Source organism: Zootoca vivipara, chromosome 5, assembly GCF_965207765.1.
Source record: "Zootoca vivipara chromosome 5, rZooViv2.hap1.1, whole genome shotgun sequence".
Classification (NCBI taxonomy): Eukaryota; Metazoa; Chordata; class Lepidosauria; order Squamata; family Lacertidae; genus Zootoca; species Zootoca vivipara.
Window position 1 is genome coordinate 9,686,764 of NC_142588.1, and position 26,147 is coordinate 9,712,910.

Consider the following 26,147-nt stretch of genomic DNA (forward strand, 5'->3'; position numbering starts at 1 on the left):
TTGCTTGCTTGTTTTTAAAGAGAGGCTACTTCTTTTCAAATTTTTGTTTCGTCTGTGTTTGTTTTCAGTGGCTGCAAAAAAAGCAAATGTTTTCAGGCGGCATGGGAGAAAACAGGATTGGGTGATTTCACATTGTTTGCCATTCTGGAAAGTGACAGAATGGCAGGCAGTAGATTTAGCAGGTGGGTAGGGGGAAATGGGGAAACTTTGCCATGTGGTCCAGATTTTGGTGATATACTGGCATTTCCCCTCTCTAACCCTGCCCCTTACTACCCTAGGTAGGGCAATTCCATACCTCTTTCCATCCCAGAATATAATGGTGCCTTTGTAGACCCAGGCTTTCTTCTCTTTCAATATTCTTTCAACCAGCTATATACCCCCCCGCCCCCGGGTGACTCTGCTAGTGAATTCCCAGAGATTCAAATAGAGCTGTTGATTCATATAGGGCATTCTCATTTTCTCTTCTCCACTTCCTGGGGTCAGAAACTGCAAAGCTAGAGAGACTAGCATGAAAAAGCAATAAATGTGTAAACCACAGGCAACAATAGCAGTGCTTTTCATTCTGCCCGGACACTGAGGTCCAGCGCCGAGGGTCTTCTGGCGGTTCCCTCGCTGCGAGAAGCCAACTTACAGGGAACCAGGCAAAGGGCCTTCTCGGCAGTGGCACCCGCCCTGTGGAATGCCCTCCCGTCGGATGTCAAGGAAATAAACAGCTATCTGACTTTTAGAAGACATCTGAAGGCAGCCCTGTTTAGGGAAGCTTTTAATGTTTAACAGACCATTATATTTTAATATTTTGTTGGAAGCCGCCCAGAGTGGCTGGAGAAACCCAGCCAGATGGGTGGGGTATAAATAATAAATTATTTATTTATTTATTTATTTATTATTATTTACCAGCTTAAGCTGAAATGCTACCACACTTTAAAGGGCTGGGGGGAAGTGGTCAGAACTGGCACCCTCTCCCTCTAGTTGCAGTGGGATTGACAAAGCTCTTATTTATGTTAAATATGTTTGTTTACTTTAATTTTGAACCATGGCATCCTGGCAATGAGTAAATGTGTGTCTTGTTACGATCCTTGAGGAATGGGTGTGCTTTGATGTTGGAACCAGTGAGGGCGTTATGGGCCCAGATCATAGATTCTGATGCCCCCAAATCTTGAAACCAAAGTTTACAGCAGCCATCATATCTAGTGTGGTTATAGATCTTAGAGCTGGTCTGAAAAATGATGCAAATTTGTTAATTTTTGGGAGCCCACTTGACAACTCTTGACAATTCCCAAGCCAGTTTTTTAACCTGAAGCCCACAGTACAGAATGAGGGCCAGAGTGGTGTCTTGAATGAACATTTCCTTTTTCTATAGCTGGAAAAAATAATCAACACCTTAATTGAGGATTACAGGTCCTACGAAACTGTCCTACGGTATCAGCCCAGCTGTCTAAAAAGGAACACCCAAGTAGATGGAAGAACAAGAATCCAGAGGAGCCCAGACAAAAGGCCAAAACAATGGAAAGAGGGTGCCACTAAGCTACACTCCCCCCTCCAGCATGCCAGAAAAGTTCCTTTTGCAATGTAGAGATCCGCCCCGCTCAAAGCCCACCTGTACAACCCCTTCCATTTCCAATGGGAAATGTATGGATTTTGTTGGAGTGCAGCAAACTAGTTCCATGAGATGCTAAACATCTTGCTTGTGAGATTCTCAAGAAGCTTAACCACGTCTGGAAATTGGGCGGTGGATTACAGACACCCTTATCTTTCTTTCCCCTGATCCCAGAAAAGCAATTTCTTATACATTTATTGTGTGCATATATTATCCAGCGTCTCACCTGCCTGGTTTCCCTGAAATGAACTTAATGCCATTTGTGCAAAACCCGTGAAGGTTTCTGAACTGTTTAAATACTGTTTTGCCTACCAGGTCCCTCAAATTCCGTCGTTCGGTTGAAGGCACTTTACATTTGTCCGGGGCCTCCAGCATGTTCCTTGTTGCCTACCCTATCCCATCTGAGAATACAACCACAGCCCTTTCCCCACTATGTCCAACAGAAGTAGTAGAGGCAGAAAGTAGGGCCTACTTAGGTACCCTAAGCCACATGTTGTGCAAAACCACACCAGAGGAGGAGAATAGTGTGGCTTTTGGGCAGCTGGATATTGTGGGTCAAACTCCAAACCTTTCAACAGAGGTCTTCCTAAAACATAGCTTGTTTTGGAAAGGGCATCAATAGAACATATCCTAGACTTCTGTTGGAGGTTGAAGAGAATTGAAAAAAGTGAACCAGTAGCAGGGTTGTCCCTTCTGGTGAATGGAACTCCATAAAATAATGCAGTCTGAGAGATGCCGGAGTCCTGGGGGATTCCTTGCTCACATCCTGCTTGTGGAATGCTCTTGGGGAGACTCACCTGGAGCCTTCATTGTACATCTTTAGGTACCAGGCAAAAACGTTCCATTTCAACTAGGCCATTGGCTGGTTTAACATTCTATGGCTTTTAAAATGCGGGTTTTTATTGATTTGGTTTGAATTTGAGCTTGCTTTTATTGTGCATTTTGTGTTGGTATTTTGTGTTTTATGCTGTGGACCACCCCGAGACCTTCAAAGGAAGGGCAGCATGCAAATTTAATTCATAATAATCAGTTGCTGTTGACACCGTAAGCTGGCAGTATTGATTATGCAAGCAAGCAGTTATGCATAGGATAGAAATGTTGACTATGCAAGTTCATTTTAATTTAGCAGATCAGTTAAACGTTGCAAACCGAACTTTGTGCTCCCGAGTAGGAGAAGACAGTGCAATTCTTCAGCAGAATTCAGGCACTTTGCAACCATGCACAGTATCACGCTTGCCCTGGACCATCAGAAAGATACTGCCAGAAATGATAACAATCCCCTTTGCTTTCAAGATGAGAGGTTCAACGTCTTCCTCACCAATCTATCATCTGTCTTCAGCTGTTAACAACTCTGGCAGTTCAATACGATAATGTTTGTAAGCCAGTAATTTAGCAAAAGTTTTTCCATACCACTGCAAGCAAACTCGGGCAAAATGGAGGGATGCCATTTTGAAGTGGGGAGCAGGGCAGGAGGAATCTGGCTGGTGGCTTCTCTTTATTTCGGGGTGCTGGCCATCTGGCTTTCTGCAGTCAAATCCCCCAAAGTTTTGAAGAAATCTTCCATCTCTTCTTGTAGGAGGTGGTTTCTCTTGTCTGCATCATTCCGAGCCCTCTCAGAGTTCCGCAACTTGATCGCCAGCATTGTGTATTTCTTCTTTTCTTGATCGAGCTCTTCTTCTAATCTTGCCACCCTCTTCCTCAGTTCCGTGTTTGCTTCTTCAATCCTTAAAGCCAAGAGAGAGCATGAACAAGTTAAACTTGCAGCAAATGCTGCCACATGTTTATCTGTGATGTGACAACCTGCCGTAGAAAGCCTGGGAAAGTCATGTCCCCATAGTGACACAGCCAACCAACTTGTACTGTACTAGCGCAAGACATTTTTCTGCCTGAAGTAAAGCCCAAATACAGAACACAGGGACAGCAGTTTTTAAAACTACACCAATTCCTGTGTTCATCTATCTCCCACACATGGTGCCATCGGAAGCAAGTCATATCACTATGGACTTAGCTACATAGGTCAATTTATGTGACATTATAAAGACGTTATAAAAATGTGACACCAGATGGTGCTGTAGAGCAGCAATTCCAAGTCAATGAAAATTTCCATTGGGAGCTGTATTTTTTATAGCGTTTTTTATAGCTGTAGATCCAGCCCTTGATGTACAGCAGGACCAGCCCTCAGTTTGTGTATGCAAACTTTTCAGTTGCACGTAAATCTATAGGTGCAGACTGCTCACCTTACCTACTTGGTAACTCTAAAAATGTAGTATTTCCCTATTGAAGTGGTGGGAAAACAAAATACCTTTTGGAAGATCCCCAGGATATCCTCACCCATCCCTGTGCAGAAACACCAACCTTTTATTAAATGTATCTGCAAAATGTTAAATCTACATGGCACCAATACCTTTTCTGTAACTCTCTTTGTGAAACCATGCACTAGGAGATATAGAGCAGGCATCCCCAAACTGCGGCCCTCCAGATGTTTTGGCCTACAACTCCCATGATCCCTAGCTAACAGTGGTCGGGGAAGATGGGAATTGTAGTCCAAAACATCTGGAGGGCCAAGTTTGGCCATGCCTGCTTTATGCTCAGACCCTGGTCTGCTGCATTCTGATGCTTCTTATTTGGGGAATGCCTGATATAGAGGAAGTGAAATTACTTCATCATGAAGCACCCTGAGTGCATGCTGACATCAAAGCATGGGCATTGAGGCTTAAGCTCCCTGGTTCCCCTGGGTTGGTTTTTTTTGGGGGGGGGGGAATGTGTGCAATTGTCAGCCCATCAGAGTCTTCCAAAAAGGCAACATCTCCAAGGCAGGAGGGGGAAACCCCAGATCCAAGTAAATCTTGGCAAGAATCAAAAGCTGCCCTCTTGTCCTTTGTCTTTATCCCTGGCATGAGCATGGTACTTCTTGTTAAATAGTCTTCCTGAAACGTACTCTCTAAATGCCCTAAACTAGTGCTATTTTTCTAGAAAAAGAGGTGCTGAAACTCACCATGAACAATGTTATCTTACAATGGCAATGGAGCCCACTTGAGAGGTGCTGGAACTCAGTTCCGGTGAGTTCCAGCTGGAAAAACAACCCCAGAAAGAACCATTCAGAACCTCTTGTATTGACTCTCAGGCATTTACTTGCCTTCCTTCTGGAACGCTTACCTTTTGATACTGGAGTCATATGCAATCCTTTGTTTGCTCAGCTCTGCCTTCAGCTCAGCGACAAGACTCTGCAGGGCTCCAGAGCAGTGGGCGGAGTCTTTGGAAGCAGACGTCCCATTGTTTTGATCACTGTCGCCGCTGCAGGACGCCCCTGACCTCTCCGCGCTGTTATCCAAGCAGGCTTCGCTTTGCAGAAAGGAACTAGCCGTGGCCCACTCCACCTGAAGAGAGCTCAAGGCCGAGGAGTCGCTCGCCCTACAGGCAGGGCAGCTGCTGACGGAATCCACGGCGAGAGAGAGTTCGCAGGATGAGCTCGACCAAGTGGCACTGGTGCTGCTGTGGGTGCTGAGAGAGAGGCCGGAGGTGGGGACATTGTCGTAGGTGGAGAGTCTCTGAGGCGAACCTGTGGCCCGCCCTCCTGAGGATGGCCTGCAATGGCCTTGAAGGGAATACAGTCCATTCATGAGCCAGTTCCCACCGGAAGGGAAACTGGGGCTATCCAGCAAGGAGCTTCCCAGTTTGTGACTGAGCGACCCAGCCCCCTGCTGCCGAAAGGAGTATTTCCAGGCGGGCAACGTTTGCCTTCTCTTGCCGGGGCTCGTTGCAGGAAGGCTGCAGTCTGCTTTGCTGTTCTGCTCCTGAATAGCTCCCTTAGCTGCAGAAGATGCTGCCTTGAAGAGTTGGCTCACAGGGTTGACCGTGGGGCTTTCTAACTCGCAGTCCGCTTTGCCGTCCTTGGAGAGATGGTCTATAGTGCCATGTGGGTGCTGGTCGGCGCCCTCCGTCAGAGAGGCACCAAAGAGCTGACCATGCTCGCTTATCAAAGCAGTCATTAAGTGCTGGACCAGGGAAGTACCTGTGCGGTAATGTTAAGAAAGTTAGGTGGAGACAGCCAGCTTAATCCTTTGCAAACATTTGCGATGATATCCATACTCGGAGCAGACTCACTAAAACCAATACACCTGGACCACTGAGTTCAATGGGTCTGTTTTGACTTGGTATTTTGTCTATGCATTCAAAAACTTGAATAGTCACAGGTTCTATAGCTCCTGAAATTGTCCAGACACCCCTGAAATATGCATCGGAACCTTAGGAATATAAAGTGCATACCTTCCATTATAGCTAACGGATCTTCTACTTGCGGTCGAAGGATATTTGGTCCAAATACAGTGGCGAGATTCTGGACACTCATCTTGTTATGGCTCGAGTGAGACTGAACTTCATCGAGAAATCTTGAAAAGAGCCCACCCAAGAGAGAACAAAGTTACATTCACCACCAACTCTTCTCGGTGGAGGAAGAAGACCAAGACTCGGTGGAGGAAGAAGACCAAGACTCATGTCACTGCCATGGCTCTCTTTACTAAGGGTCAAGTTAGAATATGTGGGAGATACAAGATAAGTCTCCTGACGTTTTTACGAAAAGCAGCAATGATAGGCAGTGAAAGCCCAAGAGATTACCCCTTTAACTCAAAATCCACACACCCTGTTCCTACCTATCAGGGAAAAGAGATCAAAAATTCAGGTGATTTGATAGTGGGAAGAGAAAAATGTAAGCGGCCTCCTTCCGTCTGCCATTCCTCTGATGAAGCTTCCAGTCTCTTGCAGCTGCTTTCCACCACTACCACCACACCTGTGAAGGAGTGCCATGTGTCTCTTCAGCACAAGGTTGGCATGGTGCCAGGTTTGACCCAGATTCTAGCCAGGAGCTATTGGTGAGGATTGAGGAGAGGCGGTGCAGTGCACTTGACTTCCTTGGCAACAGGTTTCTGCCACTTGCCAGGGAGAGGCAGAAGGGAGGCTGGTACAGGGAGGGCACACGGGCAGAATGAATCTGGCACTCCTGCTGGTGGACCCACACAGTGCGCAACCCCTCACTACCTCCTCCCCCTCCCAGTAAGTGACACCAACGCTGCTGCCAGGAGGCCAGGTGTGTGGCACTGCCCCTCCTCACCTAGCTGCAGATTCTAGCCATGGTACTCGTGCCCTTTTGACCTACAAGTTCGGCGAATGGTCACAGAAATCGGACAGCGAGAAATACAATCGGCATCGGAAAGCCACAAAATGCTCACAATTGTGGACGGAGATGAAGCTGTAACTTGAAATACAGTGTATGAGCGGTTTAAGCGTTTCCGTGAAGGGCGGCAAACCATCGAAGATGACCCTCGGTCTGGCAGACCGCCGACGAGCAGAACGGCGGCAAATGTCAACAGAGTTCGTGAGTTATTGATGCGAGATTGGCGTTTGTCCGTCCAAATGATGGCGGAAGAATTGCATTCCGCGTGAAATCGTTACTGAGTCGTCCCACCCTCTATATTCTCCCGATCTGGCCCCACCGGATTTCTTTCTTTTCCCAAAACTGAAATATTCACTGAAAGGGCACAGATTTCCCAACATTCCACATGTCCAAGCTGCTGTGACGAGGGAACTGAGAGCAGTACAAAAAGAGGACTTCTCCAGAAGTTTCCAACAGTTCTACCAACATTGTCAATGGTGCATTGTGTCAGAGGGGGCCTACTTTGAAGGTCTGTAAGGTAAGTATGTTTGAATATTTCCCACTGTCCGATTTCTGTGACTACTCACCATTAATTTTTATAAAGCAAGTCTCTAGCCCAGGCTTCCTCAACCTCGGCCCTCCGGATGTTTTGAGACTACAATTCCCATCATCCCTGACCACTGGTCCTGCTAGCTAGGGATCATGGGAGTTGTAGGCCAAAAACATCTGGAGGGCCGAGGTTGAGGAAGCCTGCTCTAGCCCGTATAGAACTAGAGATGTGAGGCAAAAAGTGCAGATGCTATTCTGACCAACTGTTGCTGTGGTTTTTTTTTTAGAAACTAGTCTACTACCACCTTTTAGTCCTGTTAACCAATGAATGAAGGCACTGCTATGATTAACGTTTAGGAGAACAGTGCAAGTCGCCCCCAAGACAGGCGTCAGCAACACTCTTTCTAGCTCATCTCTCCTTTCTACATTGCTCCAGCTTGAGGATGTGCCTTTCCCATCATCTCCAGAATCTGAGGATGATTCCCCTGCAGCTTCTCCTATTCTACCACCACCCAGGTGCATGTGACTGCCACAATAGGCTACAGCTTCTTTTAATACTGCAAACAGGTCTTCCAGTGGGTTGGAGCCGTTGGAAGGGCAAGCCCTGATGGCCTTTCCAAAGCTTCAGTTGACTCCAACCCTTTGCTGAGACCCAAACTCAACAAGCAGGACCCACTGAGGGCTGCACCCATAGTCCAAGTTTGCTTCACCTTGGATCAGGCATCCCCCAAACTTTGGCCCTCCAGATGTTTTGGACTACAATTCCCATCTTCCCCAACCACTGGTCCTGTTAGCTAGGGATCATGGGAGTTGTAGGCCAAAACATCTGGAGGGCCGCAGTTTGGGGATGCCTGCCTTGGATACTCATCCTGACCTAGATGAGGTCCTGGTGTTCATTATCACTTGCACTGTGGTCCTCAACCTCCAGCAGAGGAGAGAGAGAGTTGCTTTAGCAAGTTATTATCTCTAGGCATCAAAGCCATTGTGAGTAGAAATTGGGATGCTGCCATGCTTGTCCCCCTGAATAGACAAGCAATTGTCAAGATCACATAGGCAGAGTACAATTATGGAACTGTGTAAGCCTGAGCCTTCATGCCCTGCCCATCATTTGGGAGAGCAGAAAGAGTGCAAAGGTGCTCATGCACGGGACATTCAAGCAGTTATGCTCTTGCTGATGATTATCTCTCTGTTAGACCATCAGTTCCATCACCCAGAAGAAGAAGGTTTCATGCCGATACTGGTTGGGCAGTAACCCCTCTGGTGATAGCGCCCCCAGTGCTTCAGTGCTAAGGTTTCTGTCTGGTCTTTGTTGTCAACACCAAAGGAAAGATTGCTTAGGCCAATACTTCCACCCTCCTCCCATGAACATGACTTACTTGCAGATGTACTTGAGGAGATTGTAGTTGGCCTGCGGAAGACTTCTCACATGCCTTGCCAGTTCCTGAGTACCCTGAGGGACGGGACGAAAGCAGAATGAACACTTAAGTTCCATAGTTCCATAACTAGGGCCAAACACACAATCAGCCCCCATATTCAATGGCCACCTGGGGAGATCGATTAGTCTGTAGTTCTGGACAGAGTTGTCCTCCCCTGGAACGAGGCAGCGCCTAACCTGTGTAGCAGTGATTTTAGATTGATGCTGGCAAACCGCATCAGATAGAAAGCTAGCTGTCAAAACCCTCAGCTGTCAAACACAACGTACAGTGCTGGCAAACCTTCCTGTACCGCAGTATGCACAAACACGCATCCATAAGTTGGGTCAGGGGGACATTAGAGGGCAGCAGGTCACTACTGGACTGGCCAGAGTTGGGAGGATCCTGATGGAACCGGTTAGAGCAGGATAGAACAGGGGAGGCTAGTCCAAACCTGAAGGGTCAGACCCAGGTGAAGAGAAAGACAATGAGAAAATGGCAATGAGAAAATCCCCCAGGGATCACGAGTTAGAGAGGAGGGGGATGTTTGAGGAGTGGGCAGGTGACAGAGGCATGATCATGGTGAACGTGAGAAACAGGGACTTCCCTTATGGTGGGTTTTTGGGGTGTTGGCAGGATGTGACCTATGCAAGAACACCACCTCTTTGGGGCTTGACCAATTGTCATTGGATGAAGGATGCACCTCTGGTTAAACATTGACAGTTCTTTAAAATTTCAATAAAAGGGGGCGCCTGCTTTCGTTCTGGGCGACCTTCCGGATCCACATTCTGTCTCCCGCTGTATTCTTTGTTGCGATCTCCCCACAAACCTGCTGATACTGCTGGATCCAGCCTTACCACTTGAAGACTCGTGGCCTCAATGGCTAGGAGAGTGCCTTTCCAGTTATGGCTGGTTCACCAGTTATGGCCCCATTTGGACAGAGATGACTTCGCCACTGCATTCCATGATCTCGTAACTTCCAGGCGGGATTACTGCAATGCGCTTGATGTGGGGCAGCCCTTGAAGACGACTCGGAAACTCAGCAGGTGGATTACCAGCAGGGGTAATCTCACATCGCCCTCATTTTAAAACAGCTGCACCTTGCTGCCAGTTCATTTCTGGGCCCAATTCGAGGTGCTCACATTAGGGTTCAAAAACCCTACATATTTGAAAGAGCCCCTCCTTTCCTACACCCCCTCTTGGGAATTAATATCAGCAGAGGGGTTCCTCTGGGTAGTTCCACCTCAGAAGTTATGGGGGTGGAAGGAGGGGCATTTTCTGTGGCAGTCCCTAAACTGAGGCATTCCCTCCCCACTTAAGGCACCTATCCCGTAATGGCAATTTGTTTTAACTGATTTTAATACTGTGTTTTTATATTGCTGTCACATGTCTAGGACCTCCTGGTGAAGGGCAGGTAAAGAAGTTTAATAATAATAAAAATATTGTTTAGAATTCATCACCTTCTAAAAATACCCCCAGTTTGAGTGATCTCTGCACAAAGGTTTTTTCGTGAGTTTGCGATGTGTTTACCGACCTCTCCTTTGTCCTTGGAAAGCAGCTGCCCACAGGAGAGGAAGTCTTCATATCTGGCAAAAGGAATGACAGGCTCTGGAAGCTCTCTGAGGTAGAGTTTCAGGAGGGAGGCTACCGTGTGGACATCAGTGTTGCTGCAAGAAAGGAAGGGGGAAAAGGAAGTTTTAGCAAGAAACTCTGCAGTTGCCCTTGGCAAAGATGGACAGGCTTTGGAAAACACGGGAAGATACCTTGAAACACACATTTATTTATCTAAGTCAGGCATCCCCAAACTGCGGCCCTCCAGATGTTTCGGCCTACAACTCCCATGATCCCTAGCTAACAGGACCAGTGGTCGGGGAAGATGGGAATTGTGGTGCAAAACATCTGGAGGGCTGAAGTTTGGGGGTGTCTGATCTAAGTGGTCAGTCCCTTTTTCTTGTCCAGAGCCAAGTGACATAACCAAACAGACGATAAACCCCATATAGATGCATGGAAGCAAAGAGGAAAGAGAAATGCATTAAAAACATCCCACTCACTTCCTAAAGGTCACAGATTGTTGAAAGCCAAAGTCTTGGTTATAGAGGAAAGTTTTCGTCTGGCACCTGAATATGTATAATGAAGGCACCAGGCTAGTCTCCCTGGGGAGAGTGTTTCACAAACACGGAGCCACCACAGAAAAGGCCCGTTCTCGTGTTGTCTCTCTCCTGACCTCTCACGGAGGAGGCAGTTGGAGGAGGACTTCAGATGCTTGATAACAAACAAACACAAACAAACAAACAAACTTATTACTTATACCCTGCCCATCTGGCTGGGCTTCCCCAGCCACTCTGGGCTGCTTCCAACAGGATATTAAAAACACGATAAAACATCAAACATTAAAAACTTCCTTAAACAGGGCTGCCTTCAGATGTCTTCCAAAAATCTGATAGTTGTTTATTTCCTTGACATCTGGTGGGAGGGCGTTCCACAAGGCGGAGTACAGTAAACCCTCAACTTATGTGTGGGGTACGTTCCAGGGATTGCACCTAAAGCCAAAATCATGTATAGGCGAAACACATCGGGTGCAATGGCAGGTGGGATTGCCAATGTCTTTTCCCCCTGGGGGCACTTCCTGCCCTCTTTTTAGTTAGTTTTCTTAAAAAAATTAAATATGCATAAGTTGGGGGCTTACTGTATCATATTCTTGAAGCATTTAAGGCTTTATAGGCCAAAACCAGAACTCTGAACTGGGTCCGGAAACTAATTGGCAGCCAGTGCAGTTGGGCTAGGATTGGTGCCCCGGTGAGCAACTTGGCTGCTGAATTCTGCACGCACTGAAGTTTCCGAACAGTCTTCAGAGACAGCCCCTTGCATCATGAGTTACAGTAATCTAACCTAGAGGTTACTTTTAAAAAAAATTGAAGTAGTTTGTGTATGTAACAACCGCCGCTGGGATTCTTTATGTGCAGAAGTGGAAGGAAGAAGAAATTCCCACCCCTCAAAAAATTAACAGCAAGATTTAAGACAATGTAACAATGGGCGTTTTATGGAAGAATGGGTGCCTTTCCCCCCGACTATTTAAAGAAATAGTATAGTATGATGAACCCGTGAGCAGGATTTGAGCTGTGAGCAACAGAAGGAATCAGATTATAGTCTTGTGGTTGTGATTTAACAGGGAGAAGGCAGGGTGCAGCAGAAGGGGAGAAACAGGAAACAGGGTTGGGAGTTGACAAAAACAAGAGGGGCGAAAAAATTAAATGCATTTTGGATTGTACAACATATGTTAAAAATGTTGGAACCTCATAAAATATAATTTGGGGTGGTGGAACCCTAGAAGTTACTAGGTAGGTAAAGGTAAAGGACCCCTGGACAGTTAACTCCAGTCAAAGGCGACTATGGGGTTGCGGCGCTCATCTCACTTTCAGGCCAAGGGAGCCGGCGTTTGTCCACAGACAGCTTTCCGGGTCATGTGGCCAGCAGAACTAAACTGCTTCTGGCACAACAGGACATGGTGAAGGAAACCGGAGCGCATATAAACAGTTTACCTTCCCGCCGCAGCGGTACCTATTTATCTAACCTATTTATCTACTTGCACTGGTGTGCTTTCGAATTGCTAGGTAGGCAGGAGCTGGGACAGAGCAACGGGAGCCACCCCATCGTGGGGATTCAAACCGCTGACCTTCCAGTCGGCAAGCCCAAGGGGCTCAGTGGGTGTGGAGATTCCCTTGGGACAACGGCATTATCCAAGAGGCTGCATTCTATACCCCCCCTCTCTGTAACCTTGGAAATAAAAAGGGACTATAGGAAACTTTCCCTTGTCTCTGTCTTTTTGTCCTACCATGACCCTGATCTCTCCCACATGTTGCACAACAGCTTTTTGAGCGGCTGCTGTTGCTTTGTGAGTTACACCATGCTTGCTGATGGCTACCTGCCATGGACCAGCATCGCCGCTACTTACCTGATAATGTTTAAGCCTCCTAACCACCGTGGAAGGAAAAGTAGCCACTGTTTTCCCCTCCTATCATAGGAGCCAACTCGTAGGGGCCAAGGTCCTTTTGCCCCACCCCAAAATATTTGAGGGGATCTGGGCCCCCCAACAGGGGTGCCAACTTGGATAAAATATAGGGGGCAGCCTGGGTGTAGCCAAGAGGGGGCAGGGGGCAGCTGCCCTCCTAAATCAAGTAGATGAATAAAAACAGTTAAAGAACTGAGGTTCTGCCCCCCGCTAGCATGAAGTCTGCCCTCCTACCATAAATCCTGGCTATGCCCAAGGGGGCCAGGTAAGCACCCCCCCCCACATAATCAATCACAAGATGCGGCAAAAAAACCACCCCCATTTGAATGGCAAATGCAGCGCACAACATGTTAGTTCTGTCGGCCAGGCACCCAAAGCAAAAATAAAAATAATTGAGGGTCCCTTGGCCCTGCCCCAGGCCCCCCAGAGATGGTGTCTGTGTTACTAGTGATACATACCTGGGGTCTAGGTAAGAAACAGACACTGCTACAGTGGTACCTCTACTTACGAATGTAATGCGTTCCGAACGCACATCCATAAGTCGAAAAAATTTGTAAGTCGAATCCCATAGGAATGCATTGCGAGAAAAAATTTGTAAGTCGAAGCAACCCTATCTAAAAATTCGTAAGTAGAAAAAATCCTATCTAAACCGCATCCAAGATGGCGGACGGAGCTCCATCCGTAAGTAGAAACATTCGTAAGTAGAGTTATTCGTAAGTAGAGGTACCACTGTACTTCTGTATTGGTTAATCGTTAAGTGTTTATAGTATGGTTATATTTTCTTGTAATTGTACACTGCCCTGGGGGGTTCAGCTGAACTCAGATATTTTCTAAATACGGTGGCGATCCTCCTTCCGCAGGAGGAGGGGACAATGACGGCAGGAAATCTCCCAATCCAGACACGTGGGAGACTTGCAGCTCTCCTAGGGTTCCCTTAAAAAATGCCAGTTCACCTGTCAAACAGAGGCTTCTCCCCAGAGTCAAAGGAGTCCTGCAGCTCTTTCACCAAATTGGCTTGCCCAGGCATGCGGAAGAGTCCTTCCTCAGCGAGGCCATGCTCCCGGATAAAATCCACACATTGCTCCACCAGAAGCGGAGCCAGGTGCTTCCCGCACTTCTTTTCGTATTGGACTGTGTCTTCCAAGCGTTGACCAAAGATCCCTGCCAATGGGAGAAGCCAAGCATTACCTTTGGTGGTCCACAATCTCAGGCCTATTTTCCAGGGACAGCCCCGGGTTTACAGAAGCCGTCCTGGTTTCTGAATTGATCCTGGAATGTTTCGCTTTTCCTTAGGGCGCCCCCCTATTTTTATTGGAGGAATGTTGGAAGGTATGGAGTTATGAGACCCCCGAGCCAAGGAGATAAGTAACTATACAACCTTTAGAAGACATCTGAAGGCAGCCCTGTCTAGGGAAGTTTTTTTTTAATGTTTCATTATGTTTTTCTCTATGTTGGAAGCCACACAGAATAGCTGGAGCAACCCGGGTATAATAATAAATAAATAAATAAATAAATAAATAAATAAATAAATAATTAATTAATGGCTAGGAGAACAATAATAATGGCACTAGGAGAAGGGGACAACAGAGGACGAGATGGTTAGACAGTGTTCTCGAAGCTACGAACATGAGTTTGACTAAACTGCGGGAGGCAGTGCAAGACAGGAGTGCCTGGCGTGCTATGGTCCATGGGGTCATGAAGAGTCGGACACGACTAAACGACTAAACAACAACAACAATAATGGCATAGGACATTCCTGTTTTCACTGGAGAAATGTTGGAGGGAATGCAATTTTGATGTGGGAGGAGTTGTGAGGGCAAGCAAGGCGAACGGAGTCCATCAGGTTACATGAAGTGAAGGGAAAAGGTGATGGGGAAATTCATTTGGGACCTGAAACATTCTTAGATGGTGTTTGAGGCCCCAGCACCACTTTGCTCGGGTGCCTATGGCTTGAGAGGAATCGCAAAGTCTCAGGTTGTACGAACCTTTCCCCAGATTCAGGCAGGTAGCCCCCACAAATGCAGTCTACACACAGGTGTGATGTCAAAGTGCACCCCACCAGCAGTATCCTGCCTTGGAACATGTAACCAATCATACATTGCAAAGGACCGTTGAAGAATTGTAGTTCTTCCTTAATGAGGAACGAGGAGAAGCCCTGCGTGGTTATGGGATGTGTGCCGTTTTATGAGGGGCATAAAATGTGAGGGAAACATAGCTGCCAAGTCTCCCGTATTCCCCGGGAAACCCCTGTTTTTCCAGCTGTTCCCAGCCGAAAAAACGGATTTTTTTGTTTCCCCCCGGTTTATTCTGGCGCGGCAGCCATTTTGGAACTGGGTGGAGCATGCTCAGAAGCGACTTTTGATGCTGCTTTGCCCAGTTCCAAAATGGCTGCAGCGCGACTTCTGGTGCGGCGGCCATTTTGGAACAGGGCAGAGCAGCATCAAAAGTAGCTTCTGAGCATGCTCCGCCCTGTTCCAAAATGGCAGCAGCGCTACTTCCGGTTTGCTTCTTCCGGTCCAGTCCCTTATTTCTCAGGCCGGAACTTGGCAGCTATGGAGGGAAAGGACAAATGGAGACCAAGTCAGCTGGCTAACGGTCATGGGGAGAAGAACTGAAAGGACAGAAGAAAGCTGAAAGACAGGAAAGGGAGAGAGAGGACTCTTAAGGACCAAGGATTCAAAAAAACTTGCTGGAATAGACCAATCACTTTCTAAATAAAGGTGGATAATTGACAAGTCCTGAAAGGATTAGGCTCATTCATTTATGTGATTCCTCACCAGTTACAGCAGTTTTCTTGTTTGTGTTAACTGCTATAAATGATATTATTAATAAATATTGTCTAATAATAATAATAATGATGATGATAATAATGATAATAATTTATTATTTGTACCCCAACCATCTGGCTGGGTTCCCCCAGCCACTCTGAGCAGCTTCCAACAAAGATTAAAAATACATTAAACAATGTGAATACTTAAGCCTAGATTGAGGTTACTAATTTGCCCTATTCAATTGAGGACCCTGTACCTTATAAAGGCCACAACAGCTGTTTGTGGCATGTTATCAAACCTATTCCATAAAATACAGCTAGTGGAAGAGAAATTCCTTTGGTGCAAAAGCTGGATCCTAGCTTTACATCAGAGGTCGGCTAGGAAGGCCGGACTATATTTGGGGGGGGGGGAATTCCTATGCCCCACAAATAACCCAGAGATGCATTTTAAATAAAAGCACACATTCTACTCATGTAAAAACACGCTGATTCCCAGACTGTTGTTTCTCCAACACCTCCCGTAATTTGGAAGTAGTGAAGCATACTGGTTACTTCCGTGGAACAATTGCACCTAAGGCATTTGTGATCCTCCACTCCAACAAAATTATTCAAAGACTAGTATATATCTTCAAATGAACCAGAGGCAAACAGGTCTTAACCAAGGGAAGGAAATTCTTTGGCGCTCTAGCCTCCGTGCATGAGAGAGAGAGAGAGCTGGTATAACAGGCTAACTGCGAACCACGAAGTCCTGACTGAATGTTGCCTCTGCTTTGAACTAACTAGGTGGCTTCAGGCAAACTATTCTATCTCAGCCCACCCCCACCCCCACCCCCACCCCCACCCCCTACACAGCATTAAGATATTAATAGCCACCTAACTTTAGGAGGTTGTGGTAAGGGTTACATTAAGAGAATGAATGCAAACACTGTAACTGCTATAATCGATGCTGTTATTATATACGAGCTTGCCCCCTTTCACATTACTTGATGGAGCATTTTGCCAGATTAGGATTGCACAAAACGTGGAGAAAACTCCAAACGAATGTTCCTCTCCTACCACCAAGCACCTTCATGGACAGTGTAGAAATAGTGTTTGCACTCCGATCTCTCTACTGAATTCCGTCCCTAGAATCAGATGCACTTTAGAACATCTAACTCTCATTTTAGAGTATCTGTCCCTAGAGCAAAATGATTCTATCGAGATGCCAGAGTTCCTCAAGCATTTGATCGAGAAGCTTCTGGCCTCATTCCATAGACTCAAATATTGTAGCATTGCAAAGAGAAGTAGCTGCAAAGGATCTGGAAGTACCTATGCTGAAATAACCGCAAAGGGTGGCATTCAACCATGTTTTACCCACTGAAATTAATGAACATGATGACTAAGTGAGGCCCATTCATTTCAATAGGTTCTACTCTGAGTAGGACTTCAACTACCACTCAAAGACTTGGGGCAGAAAGCCGCAGGTCCTGTCCCAAGCTCTCCAGGGATGGTTGGGGATGTCCGAAATCTTACGGCCCCGCGAAGGACCTTAAGGTCCATAAATAGTAACACCTTAGAGGTCACGGGCCCAAAGGAAGTCAGATTAGCCTCAACTAGAACCAGGGCCTTTTCAACACTGGCTCCGGCCTGGTGGAATGCTCTGTCTCATGAGACCAGGGCCCTGTGGGACCTGATTTCTTTCCGCAGGGCCTGTAAGACAGAGTTGTTCCGCCTGGCATTTGGCCTGGAAAAGACTTGATCCCCTCCCCCACTTTCCCTTTTCCCTCCCGTATGAGGCTGCATTTTAATTTTAATTTTGTATTTAATCTTGTTTTTAAGTTGTATCTTAATCAATTGTTTTATTTTTGGTGTTAGCCGCCTTGGTCTTGGCTGGGGAGGGCAGGGTATAAATAAAATTTATTATTATTATTATTATTATTATTATTATTATTATTATTATTATTATCAGTAAGTGTCGACAATACCAAGCTAGATGGATCAATGGTCTTAGAACCACAGGGATCATCTAGTCCAACCTCCTGCAACGCAGGAACATGCAGCTGTTCCGTAAGGAGACTGAACTTGTAACCTTGGGGTTATCAGCACCATGCTCTAACCAACTGAACTAGCTAGCTTGAAATGGCCTCTTCTGGTCTCATGACGTTCCTCTCTGATAATCAGCTAAGGGGGGGGGGGCGCAGCACTAAATGTAGGGCTAAACAAAATGTCCTATTTGCAGAGATGTGTCTAAGCTTCTCAACGCCACACCTGGAACTGGAAAAGCCATTGGGATTGGAGAAGCAGCGAGGGGAAGGGTAGTTTGCTTCACCCACTGTTTCTGTGCTCCAAATCTTCCTCTCCATGGCTATTTCCCCTCACAGTGCCTTAAATGCAGAATGCACTTAACACCCCATGGGAGGAAAGTTGTGCGGAGAGGATTCTGAACAGGGAACTAGCTGGCAAAGAATTGATAGAGAAGCCTAGTGGTCACCAAACTTCTGGGGTGGCGGATGCCAGTCACAAATGGGCACCCGTTGGGAGCTTGGCGTAGCGCAGAATAGCTGCCACACCCAAAACAGTTGAAAAAGACAAGACCACAAAAGTGTTCAAAGATGGAAAGTGCGGCCTTGAACAGGCCAGCCAATTGGTCCATCTGATCTAGAATTCTTGTGTTCAATTCTTGGCATTATCCGGCAGCTTAACGGGCACTGTGCATTTCCAAGAGTTTGCTTGTCAGTCATAGAAAAGCTCAAGGAAAAGGCAATGCTGATGATGGGAACTAAACAGTTAACTTATTTTCTAGAGCTTTCCCCTTCCTTATGAAGCCAGGTGTTTGGCTTGGTTTAAGAGCAATAAAAATGGCTTGCTAGGTTTCCATCCTTGTATTCTAAGGTCCAACAGACAAGCAAGCTCTCAAGTCAACACACCTGGTGCAGGATGAAGAGATACTTATAGACAAGCTGCCTGTTTCTTAAACAGCCCTTGCAGACATAACTTTGAGTGGAGAAAACAAAATTATTCTGTAACTACAGGAGGGGGAGAAAGGTTCTCTCTCCATCTGGGATAAGTTACTCAATAAATGCTTAGCAGAACAAAGTCTGGACATGTTGAGGACGGGGAAAAAATATTTGGAGTGCGTCACAAATCCCTAATTCAACACCAGCTTCAAAGACAAGAGTCGAAATTCTGAAAACGTAAAATACATTCGTTGGTTGGTTTCATCCATCTGCCCAGATGGTAGGATTGCATTCCTTGCGCGAGCTTCTGGTTCACACATGTTCAGGGAGACAAAGTCATCATGCACTTTCTGGTTTGCACATAGGCAAGCCCTCAAAAGAGCAGAGAGTAACACGTTCGCACTTTTATGAAAGCACATTTTCAATTGATACAAATGTAAATAGTTAATCTAGGCAAATTTTCCTGCGTTGGCTCGTGTGTGCATGCATGCATAAAGCTGCTCGATATCTTATCAGATGGACCATTTGTGTATTTATTCTCATTTCAGCAAGCTCTCACTTCTTTGCTTTCTATATTTCTTTGTGTGTGTTGGTTACACTGGGACACTTTCCTGTGTGTGTGTGTGTGTGTGTGTGTGTCAAGATGAATGGGCAGCTTTAAGGTTCAGCTGTGCTGCTGAATACAGGTCACATGTAAACACAATCATATTGGCATCCTCACTGCAAAAACCAGCCAGCACACCATGTGCATACAGGCAGAATCAGCACTTTCAGCATCCAAAACCTACGGTCTGATGGAAAAAAACAACAACCCTATATTGGCGGCATGATGATCAATGGCTTAGAATCCTAAAATTGTGGAGTTGGAAGGGACCCTGAGGATTATCTAGTCCAACCCCCTTGCAGCGCAGGAGTAAATAGAGTTTGATAAATACCGGTAAGGCCCAGAAAGACCCATGGTTTGATGGCCGACGTTTGATGGCAGAGGCCATCGTAGAGCTGAAGATGCCTACATCGCCGTTGCCCTGCAGCCGTCTTTCACTCATGAGTTTGAGCTGCCCATACAAAACGCTGGCCCTCAATTCTCCGCTGAAGGGAGCTTTCAGCCCGACAAGCGAAGGCAAGCCTTCAGCAGAAGCTCCGACCCCCTGCCTGACCTTGTAAGCTTTCCCATCTGAGAAATGACTGCGGCTTTCCCCCTGCACCTTACCTCTGGTTGTGGCGCAGCACCTGGGTGCATGGCAGCCTCTCAACACCCAGCAGAAGTCTGGCAACGTGATGGAACAGGAGCGGCAGAGGAGGAAGGTCTTGACTCCAGGCATTAGACACATTCTGGGTCCCTGTGCAGCCTCGGTTGCCCACAAAGACTCTGCTGCAACACGGAGAGCAGCCTCACGGCTCCCCTCCGGCTGCAGAGGATTAAATCATGGCAGCACATCTGGCCTCAGCGCCACGACTCGCTCGGCATTAATTATGACTTGTTGCTAAAGCATTTGAAATATCCAATGAAAACGGGGAGCTCGCTAGCTTCCAATGCAGCGGCAAAGGAGGCAAGGCAGGTAGAGTCTTGCCCACTCTCCGCACTCCTCCCAGTTGCAGCCAAGGTAAACAGCAACCCAGTCTGGGTCACAGGTTTTAACAAATGTCTCCCCCGTGGGCTGAGCATGAAATTCAGGGTCTTATCAGAGATCTTCTTGATGACTTCCAGAAGCGTGCAGTCGGCACCATGCCATGCTGTCTGTCCCTTCCAGTGAAACATTCCTGGGCTGCCTCAACGCTGCTGCCTGCCAGGCACCAGCTTAATGCCTTCCGTCAACAGAGGGTGCTTGTCGGCCATGAAGAGAAGCACAGATTGACCCAATGTTTCTCCACGGACTCAATGGCTCAGAAATATCAAGCATAAGTAGGCACAATGACCTGGTTGCTGAAAGTATCAAAGGTTTGGCCGGGTAGAACTCCACTGGATTGAAAAGGCAAGTTTGTTCCCCATCCAAGTTACTGTAAGCACCTAGATTTCCTAATCCGGCCTTTCCCAAACTGGTGCCCTCCAGATATTCTGGACTGCAGCTACCATCAGCTCCAACTAACACGGCCAATGGGCAGGGATAATGGGATCTGTAGTTCAAAACGTTTGGAGAGCACCAAGTGTAGAGTTCAAAGGGACCCTGAGGGTCATCACATCCAATCCCATGCAATCCAGGAATATCAGCTGAAGCATCCCTAACAGATGGCCATCCAACCTCTGCTTAAAAGCCTTCAAGGAAGGAGAGTCCACCACCTTCTAAGTTCATTCCACTGTCAGACAGATCTTACTACCAGAAATTTCTTCCTGGTGTTTAGTTGAAATCTCCTTTCTTGTAACTTGAAGCCATTATTCCAGGTTCTACCCACCCGAGCAGGAGAAACCATCCTTCATGTGACAACCGATTAGATATTTGAAGATGGCTATTATATCTCCCTTCAGTGTCCTCTTTTTTTAGGCTAAGCATACCCAACTCCCTCAACTATTCCTCATAAGGCTGGGTTTCCTGACCATTTATCATCTTGGTCACCCTTGCCTGTCAATATCCTCCTTAAATTGTGGCGCCCAGAAATGGACGCAGGACTCCAGGTGTGGTCAGAATAAAGTGGGTGATAAGGTTTTTGCCACCTCAAAGCTGCGAACACCAACTGTATCAACTGCTTAGAGAAATGAACTTTAGAAGAGCTCTGCAAGCCAAACCAAGAGCACAGGCCTCCACGATAGACCTGCTCTTTTCATGAACTTTCCCAAGAATGAAAACAACAAAACTCCGAACCTTTGGACTTGGATAGAGGCCACATGTTGGTTGGAGGTGTTCCCTGCATAACCATTTGCTACATTTTGTTGTTGTTTAGTTGTGTCCAACTCTTCGTGACCCCATGGACCATAGCATGCCAGGCACCCCTGTCTTCCACTGCCTCCTGCAGTTTGGTCAAACTCATGCTAGTAGCTTTGAGAACACTGTCCAACCATCTCGTCCTCTGTCGTCCCCTTCTCCTTGTGCCCTCCATCTTTCCCAACATCAGGGTCTTTTCCAGGGAGGCTTCTCCTCTCATGAGGTAGCCAAAGTACTGTAGCCTCAGCTTCAGGATCTGTCCTTCCAGTGAGCACTCAGGCTGATTTCCTTAAGAATGGATAGGTTTGATCTTCTTGCAGACTCTCAAGAGTCTCCTCCAGCACCATAGTAATTCAAAAGCATCAATTCTTCGACAATCAGCCTTCTTTATGGTCCAGCTCTCACTTCCATACTTCACTACTGGAAAAACCATAGCTTTAACTATACGGACCTTTGTTGGCAAGGTGATGTCCCTGCTTTTTAAGATGCTGTCTAGGTTTGCCATTGCTTTTCTCCCAAGAAGCAGGCGTCTTTTAATTTCGTGACTGCTGTCACCATCTGCAGTGGTCACGGAGCCCAAGAAAGTAAAATCTCTCACTGCCTCCATTCCTTCCCCTTCTATTTGCCAGGAGGTGATGGGACAAGAGGCCATGATCTTAGTTTTTTTTGATGTTGAGCTTCAGACCAATTTGCTACATTACCCTGAGAGAAAGGGATTTAGGTTATGTGAATGAGAGCTGTGAATCATACCTCCAGTGAAGGGTGTCCATATTACCCGCCGTATAGCTTTCACCCAATCTTCCATATCATTCTGGGAGCTAGCCATGAACAAGAAGGCTTCGTGGTGGATGGGCACCTTATCCCGACCTGCTGTGCCACCTGGAAAGAAGACACACTCCCGTTACTATCTGTACAGAACGTAACCTCTACTCTTCCCTGGTATAAATGTATAGTGCTTCATTTGACGTATAGTGGTTAATGTCAAGCTCAAAACTCTTGAATTATATATCCAGCACATGGAACCTTACAAAAGGACAATATGAATGGACTCTCTGCGCCCTTACCATAGTAAAAAGACTGATATGGATGAATTGGAAAAATAAAAATGCAGCTCCCTTCTACGATTGGATTGAAGACTTATACAAACTCGCAACGTATGAACAATTTGCATATAAACGCAGACTTGCCATGGACAAATTCAATGATACTTGGAATCCATTTTTACAAATACTGTAATACTGTAATTCTTACAAATACTGCAATTGGTTAAGATCTGGTGAACATAGCTGTTAAGTTCTCCCTTTTTTAAAAGGGAAATTCCCTTATGCTGAATAGGCTTCCTCGTGAGAAAAGGGAAAACTTGACAGCTATGCTGGTGAAGTACAAGAACAACTTTGTAAAGTATACAGTTTTGGGTCCCCCCCCCTTTTTATTTTCCCTTATACATGGGGGCTGTTTCTCCCCCCTCCTTTTTTTTCTTTTATTGATGCCTCACCATGTTTAGTGCACATATAATTATGAATTGTTTGAACTTTCAGTGAAGATGTCAAAATAAATAAACAATAATAATAATAAAGACCAACTAAGTTTTTATTTTGGTATGAGCTTTCGTGTGCATGCACACTATATCTGACGAAGTGTGCATGCACACGAAAGCTCATACCAAAATAACAACTTAGTTGGTCTTTAAGGTGCTACTGAAGGAATTTTTTTATTTTGTTTTGACTCAGACCAACACGGCTACCTACCTGTAAATAATAATAATAATAAAAGACTGGCCTAATATCCTCCCTTAATCCTAGAAGCATGGCAACTCGGCATATGTTTGGAAATATCCATCTGCGTTCACAGTGGAAAACAGCTCCAGCTAATTCCTGACAGCAGAGATTTGTATTCTATGGGTTGATGGCCACTTTATCTCTGCATTCTGCCCGCCCCAATATACTTCAGGAAGTAAGCATGGAAAGGCCAGGGCTGCTTCAATATATTGTGTTGCCAGAGACAAAGCTGGCCAGGTGGGGCTCGCTAGCTCTGGGAGGAGAGATGTGAATCCTCAGCTGGAGTAGGCTTAGAACAGGTGAGGGTTGCCTGCCTCATCAAGCCCTGATGCTGCAATGAGCATGCTCAGTACATCTACTTGGCTGGTTGATGGACCTTGTCTTGGATGCTCCTCAACCTCCACGGGACTGTGCTTTGGAGTTGACTCTGAACTGTATCCCAACTGCTGGACTTCAGACTTGGCTACTTGAACTTCGTTTCCTGACCTTTGGACTTTGCTTGGATTTTGAACCCGGCACACTAATTTGCTGCCAGGTAAGCCCGGGGTTTGGGGACAATTGGGGGGGGGGTCCAGATCTTACTCAACATTGGAAATTGGATAACTTCTTTGCGTGCTTCCAAGGGCAGGCTAGTTTAGAGGGTAAATGGCCTATGCACTCATAGCTCCGATCTCCAACAGAGGGGAATGGTTGGGGTACTTGGGAAAAATGGGGGGGGAGCTGCCACTTCTGTTCCCCAGCATCTGTTGCCAGAGAGACAATTGCCTCCCTGTGCGAAATGTTGAGCCACCTTTGAACAAGACAACAAAACAAACCCCAAACTTGTATTGTTATTCTACTCTGCGCAGCTGACAAAGTCCTTCCTAGTCTTCCCATGCTGAAATGGATTGATTAAAAAGCTAGAATGTCTATGAGCAACACCTGATTGCACTAACTACTTAGGGCTGCCTATTTTAACCCAGGCTAAAATAGCATTTTAACCAGGCGGGTGCTGGCAATAAAGTAATAAGAAAAACAACATGCAAATGTCTTTGAAGATATATGTAGGGCACTTATATGGCCTACTTGCACACAGACACACCTTTATAAGACATTGTTTAAAAAAGGCTTAATCTCCTAAAACAGACAAGAATTTGATAGGAAGGTGTGATGATGTACATTTGTTCCCACACATTTCATCTGCAATCTGCTGGTGGCTGCGTTCACCCTGGGATGTCACTACTTTTGAATATTCCAAGCTTGAGGGCAGATGCCTTTCGTTTCTGCAGGAGGCAGGGACATTTTGCGTGCTTGCGAATTTTCACCAGGCCTGTAGCTACAGGGGACCTGACTCCCATGGGAGCTCGCCTGCAAATTCCAGCTCTCGCTTTTTAAAAAATGACAATCGTTGAGCTCTTTTCCTTTCAGGGTGGTGAGGGGGAAAGTGCAAGCAGAAGGATACTTTCTCATTACCCCTGAAGAGATAGAAAAAGCACTTCTCCTGTTAACCCCTTACTGACTGCGCTCATTTTCATATGCCCTACTTCATAAACTTTCTCTGCCTTTCCTCCCCCCCCCCCGCTTACTCACCTGTAAGGCCAGTAGCGACAATTGAGAGCAGGTGGCAGAAAAGCTGAGCTCAATCTATCCTTTTTTGGAATTGCCCCCTCTGCTTCTAGCGGGGAAAGCCACTTCTGCCCTGAAGAGGAGGTGGGGTTGTGGGCAGTCACGACCCAGCCACGCGCGCAGGGGCCGGGTGCTCAGCCCCTGAGTGATAGGTGGGATTGCTGCCCGCGCTGTCTGCAGGCCAACCAATCCAGTCGACCTGGGGGCATGTCCTGCACTACTTAAGCAGGGGCGCGGGCGGGAATCCCCCTCTTTGTCCCGCTCACCAGCTGCATTGGTTTTTGCCGCCCACCCACCCACCCTTTAGATCTTCTCTCTTGACCAGGCATTCCCAAACTGCGGCCCTCCAGATGTTTTGGCCTACAACTCCCATGATCCCTAGCTAACAGGACCAGTGGTTGGGGAAGATGGGAATTGTAGTCCAAAACATCTGGAGGGCCGACGTTTGGGGATGCCTGCTCTTGACCTTGCTATGGACCTCAGTTGGTCGCCATTGAGGGGCCTGGTAGGATTTTTTCCCCAATTGGCAAATTAGCACCGGCCATTCGGTTTTTGGCCTACCTCAGGCATGTCAAACCTGCGGCCCTCCAGATGTTTTGGACTACAATTCCCATCTTCCCCAACCACTGCTCCTGCTAGCTAGGGATAATGGGAGTTGTAGGCCAAAACATCTGGAGGGCCGCAGGTTTGACATGCCTGGCCTACCTCATAGCAATGCGTCACAACTCTTAGTTTGACGGTTAGGCATTGGGATATTAATGTTGAAGTCAGGAGGAGGGGAGGTAGTGCCATCACCTGCCCCCCAAAATTGAGGGGTATTCCGTTAAAGGATTCCGGGGGCGTGGCCATAGCTGCCAAGTCTCCCGTATTCCCCGGGAAACCCCCGTTTTTCCAGCTGTCCCCAGCCGAAAAAACAGATGTTTTTGTTTTTCCCCGGTTTATTCTGGCGCGGCGGCCATTTTGGAACTGGGCGGAGCATGCTCAGAATTGACTTTTAATGCTGCTTTGCCCAGTTCCAAAATGGCTGCAGCGCGACTTCTGGTGCGGTGGCCATTTTGGAACAGGGCAGAGCAGCATCAAAAGTCGCTTTTGAGCATGCTCCACCCAGTTCCAAAATGGCGGCAGCGCTACTTCCGGTCTGCTACTTCCGGTCCAGTCCCTTATTTCTCAGGCTGGAGCTTGGCAGGTATGGGCGTGGCCCTGTCCGAAGCCTGTGGAGGTTAGGGCCTAAGGCACGCCCCTATCGGTGACCCCAAGGGGAGTTCCTTGTCAATGTTCACTTCCCGGATATAGCCAGTTAGGTTGGGGTCGGATATAGCCAGTTAGGGTCCAATGCCTAAGCCAGTCATCCTCAAACTTGGGCCCTCCAGATGTTTTGGACTACAATTCCCATCTTCCCCAACCACTGGTCCTGTTAGCTAGGGATCATGGGAGTTGTAGTCCAAAACATCTGGAGGGTCGCAGTTTGGGGGTGCCTGGCCTAA

At 46.9% G+C, this 26,147-nt stretch overlaps 1 protein-coding gene across 2 annotated transcripts in view; it reads right to left on the reverse strand.

Moving 5' to 3' along the window:
• Window positions 1-2,591: 2,591 nt before the first annotated feature.
• The window catches only part of ARHGAP22 (Rho GTPase activating protein 22), a 30,138-nt gene continuing 6,582 nt past the window's right edge, over window positions 2,592-26,147 (reverse strand). Inside the window, exons 1-7 of one of the 2 annotated variants that reach the window (XM_035137486.3) lie at window positions 19,633-19,972; window positions 13,670-13,877; window positions 10,242-10,374; window positions 8,672-8,745; window positions 5,864-5,985; window positions 4,754-5,609; window positions 2,592-3,321 (exon numbers count right to left, since the gene is read on the reverse strand). In XM_035137486.3, the coding sequence (XP_034993377.3) occupies window positions 3,093-3,321; window positions 4,754-5,609; window positions 5,864-5,985; window positions 8,672-8,745; window positions 10,242-10,374; window positions 13,670-13,877; window positions 19,633-19,753 (1,743 nt within the window). In that variant the 5' untranslated portion in view covers window positions 19,754-19,972 and the 3' untranslated portion in view covers window positions 2,592-3,092. Of the gene's footprint in view, window positions 3,322-4,753; window positions 5,610-5,863; window positions 5,986-8,671; window positions 8,746-10,241; window positions 10,375-13,669; window positions 13,878-19,632; window positions 19,973-22,030; window positions 22,160-26,147 lie in introns of those variants that run through there. The other variant, XM_060275117.2, reaches the window with a different exon arrangement.